At 40.2% G+C, this 9,763-nt stretch overlaps 1 protein-coding gene across 1 annotated transcript in view; it reads right to left on the minus strand.

Annotated features, from left to right (window-relative positions):
• Positions 1 to 4,901, minus strand: part of LOC138002495 (fibrillin-1-like) — a 472,982-nt gene extending 468,081 nt beyond the window's left edge. Inside the window, exons 1-5 of the mRNA XM_068848531.1 lie at positions 4,811 to 4,901; positions 4,331 to 4,450; positions 3,208 to 3,327; positions 2,087 to 2,206; positions 955 to 1,074 (exon numbers count right to left, since the gene is read on the minus strand). Coding sequence (XP_068704632.1) covers positions 955 to 1,074; positions 2,087 to 2,206; positions 3,208 to 3,327; positions 4,331 to 4,450; positions 4,811 to 4,901 — 571 coding nt within the window. The remainder of the gene's footprint in view (positions 1 to 954; positions 1,075 to 2,086; positions 2,207 to 3,207; positions 3,328 to 4,330; positions 4,451 to 4,810) is intronic.
• Positions 4,902 to 9,763: the final 4,862 nt, after the last annotated feature.

The following is a 9,763-nucleotide window of genomic DNA, read 5'->3' on the forward strand; positions in this document are numbered from 1 at the left end:
ACAGACGCGAAATGACCCCTTATTGGCAGGTTTGCTTGAACGCGGCACACTCCGTTCTCCTTACATAACGATTTTTACGACCACAATAATTGTATTTTTCAGCTTTCGTCTTCTCGTTTTTCTTTCCTGAGTTGGGCGGTTTTCCTCAATCTCTCTTCTTATGACAACATCCATCTGTAGCTTTCTTCTCGTTAAATTTCTTACTTACTTACTTTTTTATTCTTTCTGTCTGCTTGTCTTCTCCACCTTAAATCCCCTTCATTTAATCTGGCGGGAAGCGATTTCACCCGACGTACACATTTGTATGGCTTTCTGAAGGGTTATTCCCGTCACAGCCCAATTTTATCTCCTTGACATGATCTTTAAGCTAATGACACGGCCTGGCCCTGATAAGCTCATCTGTCAGTACACCGCACTCGTAGGAAGCTGCTAATTTTCTCAATCTTGTGACTTAACTTTGAACATATTCTTTGCCTTGTCGCACACATGAATTAAAATATATCTTTCGTAAACCACATTTCTGCTGGGCTTAAAGTACTTCTCCAAACATTTATCTCTATTCTTCATATGTTCCTCCGAAAAGATTTACGTTGAGTAGAATTTGTAGACCTTCCTTACCCATTGTAGATCTTAAAGTTGCAAGGCGGGCCCATTCTTCTCGCATACGGAGGCCTGTGGCTATTTCGTAATAACTCCATGCATTGCTGTTTGAAGACGCGCCGGTTGCCAGCAACGTCACCGTACTTGGAAGCGGAAAACTAGGCGAAATAACGTGCTTATGATAAATGGGAGCAGAAGGTGGTACTGTGCTTGGTGTAAATGTTGTGGTGTAATTTATTTGGGGGTTTGAAAAGTTTGAACAATTATTTTATTTTTTCAAAACAGTTTAAATTTTCAAAAATACTTATGCTTTATAACCTCTGTATTTCAAGTCGGTCACACACATCATTTTACCTGTGCAGTTTCTTCCATCCCCTGTATATCCTCCCTTACAAGTGCAATTATAAGATCCCTTAGTATTCGCACATACAGCATTTCGGTCACAGCTCTTTCCAGCAGAGCACTCGTCAATGTCTGAAAAAAGAACGGAAAATGGCACTTGGTTGGCATTCTGAATAATAAGTGCGGTTTTGACCCCTTACTTGTACCTTTTAACAGGTTGATCAAGTTTTAATCACTCAGATGGATCCTGTGTCGACCATCCGTGCGATAAGCATATTCTCGATCTCACAAGTTGATCCGGTCTAAATCCTTGAAAGGGAACATTTTTCACTCACCAATTTATTTGATTATTTCATTTGGCGTCGGTGTGAGTAAATGGATGAAGTACTTGGGTTGTAGCAATCACCGGAGGGGGTGGACTCCCATATAAAAAGGACGGGGGTGCTCGTCGTACCCTTTGAGGGATTAAAAAAAGGGCGGTTTTCGTACCTCTTAAGGTGTTCAGCCTCCTAAAGGTCCACAGCGGGAGATTTAGCGGTATCTTTTAGGGTATTGGGCCAAAGAATTATGACAGGGGACATTTGACAATTAGCTAACTTTTAATTTTGGCTAATAAAAAAGCCTTAATTTGGTACCTCTTATAGTTGAAAAAAATTTTATTCGAAGCCCACAACACATGATCTTGGTACCTGTTAGGAGTTATTTTTAAAATTTTCGACGAGCACCCCCGTAGGCTTTTTATATAGGATCCCCCACCCCCCCAACCCCAGGAGCCAGGAGAAATCAATTATTTGCTATTTCCACTCTTATAATCTCAAACAATCCAAGGAAACGTTCAGTACAAAACAATGAGTAACAGTTTTGAATAGTTCAGTTGGTAACTCCATGCATTCCTGTTTGAAGATGCGCCCGTTGCGAGCAACGTCGCCGTACTTGGCAGCAGTAAAACTATTCGAAATAACGTTCTTATGATAAATGGGAGCAGAAGGTGGTACTGTGCTTGGTGTAAATGTTGTGGTGTAATTTTTCTGGGTTTTTAAAAAGTTTGAAAAATTTTTTTTTTTTTTCAAACCAGTTTAAATTTTCAAAAACATTTATGCTCTATAACCTTTGTATTTAAAGTCGGTCACACATATCATTTTACCTGTGCAGTTTCTTCCATCCCCTGTATATCCTCCCTTACAAGTGCAATTATAGGATCCCTCAGTATTCGCACATACAGCATTTCGGTCACAGCTCTTTCCAGCAGAGCACTCGTCAATGTCTGAAAAAAAGAACGGAAAATGGCACTTGGTTGGCATTCTGAATAATAAGTGCGGTTTGGACCCCTTACTTGTACCTTTTAACAGGTTGATCAAGTTTTAATCACTCAGATGGATCCTGTGTCAACCATCCGTGCGATAAGCATATTCTCGATCTCACAAGTTGATCCGGTCTAAATCCTTGAAAGGGAACATTTTTCACTCACCAATTTATTTGATTATTTCATTTGGCGTTGGTGTGAGTAACTGGATGAAGTACTTGGGTTGTAGCAATCACCGGAGTGGGGTGGACTCCCATATAAAAAGGACGGGGGTGCTCGTCGTACCCTTTGAGGGATTAAAACAGGGCGGTTTTCGTACCTCTTAAGGTGTTCAGCCTCAAAAGGTCCACAGCGGGAGATTTAGCGGTATCTTTTAGGGTATTGGGCCAAATAATTATGACAGGGGACATTTGACAATTAGCTAAGTTTTAATTTTGTGTAATAAAAAGGCCTTAATTTGGTACCTCTTGAAGTTAAAAAAAATTTCATTCGAAGCCCACAACACATGATCTTGGTATCTCTTAGAATTCTTTTAAAAATTTCCGACGGGCACCCCTGTCGGCTTTTTATATAGGTCCCTCCCCCCAGCCACAGGAGCCAGGAGAAATCAATTATTTGCTATTTCCACTCTTATAATCTCAAACAATCTAAGGAAACGGTCATAAAGACAATGAATAACAGTTTTGAATAGTTCAGTTGGTAACTCCATGCATTGCTGTTTGAAGACGCGCATGTTGCCAGTAACGTCGCCGTACTTGGCAGCGGAAAAATAGGCGAAATAACGTTCTTATGATAAATGGGAGCAGAAGGTGGTACTGTGCTTGGTGTAAATGTTGTGGTGTAATTTTTTGGGTTTTTAAAAAGTTTGAAAATTTTTTTTTTTTTTCAAACCAGTTTAAATTTTCAAAATACTTATGCTCTATAACCTTTGTATTTAAAGTCGGTCACACATATCATTTTACCTGTGCAGTTTCTTCCATCCCCTGTATATCCTCCCTTACAAGTGCAATTATAGGATCCCTCAGTATTCGCACATACAGCATTTCGGTCACAGCTCTTTCCAGCAGAGCACTCGTCAATGTCTGAAAAAAAGAACGGAAAATGGCACTTGGTTGGCATTCTGAATAATAAGTGCGGTTTTGACCCCTTACTTGTACCTTTTAACAGGTTGATCAAGTTTTAATCACTCAGATGGATCCGGTGTCAACCATCCGTGCGATAAGCATATTCTCGATCTCACAAGTTTGATCCGGTCTAAATCCTTGAAAGGGAACATTTCTCACTCACCAATTTATTTGATTATTTCATTTGGCGTTGGTGTGAGTAAATGGATGAAGTACTTGGGTTGTAGCAATCACCGGAGTGGGGTGGACTCCCATATAAAAAGGACGGGGGTGCTCGTCGTACCCTTTGAGGGATTAAAAAAGGGCGGTTTTGGTACCTCTTAAGGTGTTCAGCCTCAAAAGGTCCACAGCGGGAGATTTAGCGTATCTTTTAGGTATTGGGCCAAATAATTATGACAGGGACATTTGACATTAGCTAAGTTTTTAATTTTGTGTAATAAAAAAGCCTTAATTTGGTACCTCTTAAAGTTAAAAAAATTTCATTCGAAGCCCACAAGACATGATCTTGGTATCTCCTAGGAGTTCTTTTTAAAATTTCCGACGAGCACCCCTGTCGGCTTTTTATATAGGACTCCCTCCCCCCTAGCCACAGGAGCCAGGAGAAAACAATTATTTGCTATTTCCACTCTTATAATCTTAAACAATCTAAGGAAACGTTCATTAAAAACAATGAATAACAGTTTTGAATAGTTCAGTTGGTAACTCCCTGCATTGCTGTTTGAAGACGCGCATGTTGCCGGAACGTCGCCGTACTTGGCAGGGAAAAATTAGGCGAAATAACGTTCTTATGATAAATGGGAGCAGAAGGTGGTACTGTGCTTGGTGTAAATGTTGTGGTGTAATTTTTTGGGGGTTTGAAAAGTTTGAAAAATTTTTTTTTTTTCAAACCAGTTTAAATTTTCAAAAATACTTATCCTCTATAAACCTCTGTATTTCAAGTCGGTCACACACATCATTTTACCTGTGCAGTTTCTTCCATCCCCTGTATATCCTTCCTTACAACTGCAAAATGAGGATCCCTCAGTATTCACACATACAGCATTTCGGTCACAGCTCTTTCCAGCAGAGCACTCGGTAATGTCTGAAAAAAAAACACGGAAAATGGCACTTGGTTGGCATTCTGAATAATAATTGCGGTTTGGACCCCTTACTTGTACCTTTTAACCGGTTGATCAAGTTTTAATCACTCAGATGAATCCTGTGTCAACCATCCGTGCGATAAGCATATTCTCGATCTCACAAGTTGATCCGGTCTAAATCCTTGAAAGGGAACATTTGTCACTCACCAATTTATTTGATTATTTCATTTGGCGTTGGTGTGAGTAAATGGATGAATTACTTGGGTTGTAGCAATCACCGGAGTGGGGTGGACTCCCATATAAAAAGGACGGGGGTGCTCGTCGTACCCTTTGAGGGATTAAAAAAAGGGCGGTTTTCGTACCTCTTAAGGTGTTCAGCCTCAAAAGGTCCACAGCGAGAGATTTAGCGGTATCTTTTAGGGTATTGGCCCAAAGAATTATGACAGGGGACATTTGACAATTAGCTAAGTTTTAATTTTGTCTAATAAAAAAGCCTTAATTTGGTACCTCTTATAGTTGAAAGAATTTCATTCGGAGCCCACAAGACATGATCTTGGTACCTCTTAGGAGTTCTTTTAAAATTTCCAACGGGCACCCCCGTAGGCTTTTTATATAGGATCCCTCCCCCCTAACCCCAGGAGCCAGGAGAAATCAATTATTTGCTATTTCCACTCTTATAATCTTAAACAATCTAAGGAAACGTTCAGTAAAGACAATGAATAACAGTTTTGAATACTTCAGTTGGTAACTCCATGCATTGCTGTTTGAAGACGCGCCGGTTGCCAGCAACGTCGCCGTACTTGGCAGGCGGAAACTAGGCGAAATAACGTTCTTATGATAAATGGGAGCAGAAAGTGGTACTGTGCTTGGTGTAAATGTTGTGGTGTAAATTTTTGGGAGTTTGAAAAGTTTGAAAAATTATTGTATTTTTTCAAACCAGTTTAAATTTTCAAAATTACTTATGCTTTATAACCTCTGTCTTTCAAGTCGGTCACACACATCATTTTACCTGGGCAGTTTCTTCCATTCCCTGTATATCCTTCCTTGCAAGTGCAATTATAGGATCCCTCAGTATCCGCACATACAGCATTTCGGTCACAGCTGTTTCCAGCAGAGCACTCGTCAATGTCTGAAAAAAAGAACGGAAAATGGCACTTGGTTAGGCATTCTGAATAATAAGTGCGGTTTGGACCCCTTACTTGTACCTTTTAACAGGTTGATCAAGTTTTAATCACTCAGATGGATCCTGTGTCAACCATCCGTGCGATAAGCATATTCTCGATCTCACAAGTTGATCCGTTCTTAAATCCGTGAAAGGGAACATTTCTCACTCACACAATTTTATTGATTATTTCATTGTGGCGTTTGGTGTGAGTTAAATGGATGAAGTACTTGGGTTGTAGAAATCACCGGAGTGGGGTGGACTCTCCATATAAAAAGGACGGGGGTTCTCGTCGGACCCTTTGAGGGATTAAAGAAAGGGCGGTTTTCCGGTACCTCTTAAGGTGTTCAGCCGCAAAAGGTCCACAGCGGGAGATTTAACGGTATCTTTTAGGGTATTGGGCCAACTAATTATGACAGGTGACATTTGAACAATTAAGCTAAGTTTTAATTTTGTCTAATAAAAAAGCCTTAATTTGGTACCTCTTAAAGTTAAAAAAAATTTCATTTCGAAGCCCACAACACATGATCTTGGTATCTCCTAGGAGTTTCTTTTTAAAATTTCCGACGAGCCCCTCTGTCGGTCGGCTTTTTTATATAGGCACTTACCCCCCTCCCCCCTAGCCCACAGGAGCCAGGAGAAATCAATTATTTTGCTATTTTCCACTCTTATAATCTTAAACAATCTAAGGAAATCGTTCATTAAAACAATGAATAACAGTTTTGAATAGTTTCAGTTGGTAACTCCATGCATTGCTGTTTTGAAGACAGCGCATGTTGCCAGGAACGTCGCCGTACTTGGCAGGTTTAAAAATAGGCGAAATAACGTTCTTATGATAAATGGTAGCAGAAGGTGGTACTGTGCTTGGTGTAAATGTTGTGGTGTAATTTTTTGGGGGGTTTGGAAAAGTTTGAAAAATTATTTTATTTTTTCAAACCAGGTTAAATTTTCAAAAATACTTCGCCTCTATAAACCTCTGTATTTCAAGTCGGTCACACACATCAATTTTACCTGTGCAGTTTCTTCCATCCCCTGTATATCCTTCCTTACAACTGCAAAAATAAGGGATCCTCAGTATTCACACATACACAGCATTTTCGGTCAACAGCTCTTTCCAGCAGAGGCACTCGTTAATGTCTGCAAAAAAGAGAACTGCAAATGTCACTTGGTTGGCATTCTGAATCTAAGTGCGGTTTGGCCCCCTTACTTGTAAACCTTTTACCGGTTGATCAAGTTTTAATCACTCAGATGGATCCTGTGTCAACCATCCGTGCGATCAGCATAATCTCGATCTCACACGTTGATTCCCGTGTCTAAAATCTTGAAAGTGAACAGTTTTCACATCACCAATTTATTTGATTATTTCATTTGGCTTTGGTGTGAAGTAAATGGATGCGTACTTGGGTTGTAGCAATCAACGGAGTGGGGTGGACTCCCATATAAAAAGGACGGGGTTTCTCGTTCGTACCCTTTGAGGGGATTAAAAAAAGGGCCGTTTTCGTACCTCTTAAGGTGTTCAGCCTCAAAAGGTCCACAGCGGGAGATTTAACTGTATCGTTTTAGGGTATTGGGCCATAGAATTATGACAGGGGACATTTGACAATTTAGCTCAGATTTAATTTTGTCTAATAAAAAAGCCTTAATTTGGTACCTCTAAAGTTAAAAAAACTTCATGTTCGAAGCCCACAACACATGATGCTTGGTATCTCCTAGGAGTTCTTTTAAAACTTTCCGACGAGCACCCTGTCGCGTCTTTTTATATAGGTCACTCACTCCCCTCCCCCCTAGCCACAGGAGCCGGGAAAACCATTATGTGCTATTTCCACTCTTATAATCTGAAACAATCTAAGGAAAACTCATAAAAACCATGAATAACAGTGTTTGAATAGTTCAGTTGGTAACGCCATGCATTGCTGTTTGAAGACGCGCATGTTGCCAGCGACTGATCGCCGGGTACTTGTCAGGGGAAAATAGGCGAAATAACGTTCTTTAATGAGAATGGAAGCAGAATGTGGTACTGTGCTTGGTGTAAATGTTGTGGTGTAATTTTTTGGGGTTTTTGACAAGTTTGAAAAAATTATTTTATTTTTTCAAACCAGTTTAAAGTTTCAAAAATACTTATCCTCTAGAAACCTCTGTAGTTCAAGTCGGTCCCACACCTCATTTTACCTGTGCAGTTTCGTCCATCCCCTGTAGATCCTTCCTTACAACTGCAAACATAGGATCCATCTACATTCACACACTACAGCATTTCGGTCACAGCTCTTTCCAGCAGAGCACTCCGTTAATGTCCTGAAAAAAAAGAACGGAAAATGGCACTTGGTTGGCATTCGGGAATAGAAGTGCGTTTTGGACCCCTTACTTGTACCTTCACCAGGTTGATCAATTTTTTAATCAACTCAGATGGATCTCTGTGTCAACCATCCGTGCGATAAGCATCTTCTCGATCTCACAAGTTGATCCGGTCTAAATCCTTGAAAGGGAACATTTTTCAATCACCAATTTATTTGCTTATTTCATTTGGCGTTGTGTGAGTAAATGGATGAAGTACGTTGGGTTGTAGCAATCACCGGAGTGGGGTGGACTCCCATAAAAAACAAAAGGACGGGGGTGCTCGTCGTCCCTTTTGAAAAAGGGATTAAAAAAAGGGCGGTTTCCGGACTACAATATAAGGTGTTTCAGCCTCAAAAGGTCCACAGCGGGAGATTAGGCGTTATCGTTTAGGGTATTGGTCCAAAGAATTATGACACGGGACATTTGACAATTAGCTAAGTTTTACTTTTGTCTAATAAAAAAGCCTTAATTTGGTACCTCCTTTAGTTGAAAGAAATTTCATTCGGAGCCCACAAGACATGATCTTGGTACCTCGTAGAGTTTTTTTTTAAAAAATTTCCAACGGGCACCCCCGTAGGCTTTTTCGATAGGATCCCTCCCCCCTAACCCCAGGAGCCAGGAGAAATCAATTACTTGCTATTTCAACTCTTATAATCTTAAACAATCGAAGGAAACGTTCAGTAAACACAATGAATAACAGTTTTGAATACTTCAGTTTGGTAACTCCATGCATTGCTGTTTGAAGACGCAGCCACGGTTGCCAGCAACGTCTCCGTACTTGGCAGCGGAAAAACTATGCGAAATAACGTTCTTATGATAAATGGGAGCAGAAAGTGGGTACTGTTGCTTGGTGTATGTGTGTGGTGTAAATTTTTGGGAAGTTGGAAAAGTTTGAAAAATTATTTTATTTTTTCAAACCAGTTTAAATTTTTCAAAAATACTTATGCTTTTATAACCTCTGTCTTTCAAGTCGGTCGACACACATCATTTTACCTGTGCATTTTCTTCCATTCCCTGTATATCCTTCCTTGCAAGTGCAATTATAGGATCCCTAAGTATGCGCACATACTGCAGTTTCGGTCACAGCTGTTTCCAGCAGAGCACTCGCCAAGGTCTGAAAAAAGAAGCGGAAAATGGCACTTGGTGTGCATTCTGAATAATAAGTGCGGTTTGGACCCCTTGACTTGTAGCCGTTTAAAAACAGTTGATCAAGTTTTTAATCACTCAGATGGATCCTGTGTCCAACCTACCGTTGCGATAAGCATATTCTCCGTCCTCACCCATTTATCCGGTCTAAATCCTTGAAAGGGAACATTTCGCAGTCACCATTTATTTGATTATTTCATTTGGCGTTTGGTGTGAGTACATGGATGAAGTACTTGGGTTGTAGCAATCACCGGACTGTGGGTGTACTCCCATATAAAAAGACGGGGGTGCTCGTCGTACCCTTTGAGGGATTAAAAAAAGGGCGGTTTTCGTACCTCTTAAGGTGTTTAGCCTCAAAAGGTCCACAGCGGGAGCTTTAGCGGTATCTTTTAGGGTATATGGCCAAAGAATTATGACAGGGGACATTTGACAATTAGACTAAGTTAATTTTTGTCTAATAAAAAAGCCTTAATTTGGTACCCTCTTATAGTTGAAAGAAATTTCATTCGAAGCCCACAAGACATGAGCTTGGTACCTTCTTAAGGAGTTCGTTTCAAAATTTCCCAACGGGCACCCCTTAGGCTTTTTATATAGGATCCCTTCCCCTAACCCAATGATCCACGGTAAATCAATTATTTGCTATTTCCACTCTTATAATCTTAAACAATCTAAG

The sequence above is a fragment of the Montipora foliosa genome, chromosome 5 (genome assembly GCF_036669935.1).
Source record: "Montipora foliosa isolate CH-2021 chromosome 5, ASM3666993v2, whole genome shotgun sequence".
NCBI lineage: Eukaryota > Metazoa > Cnidaria > Anthozoa > Scleractinia > Acroporidae > Montipora > Montipora foliosa.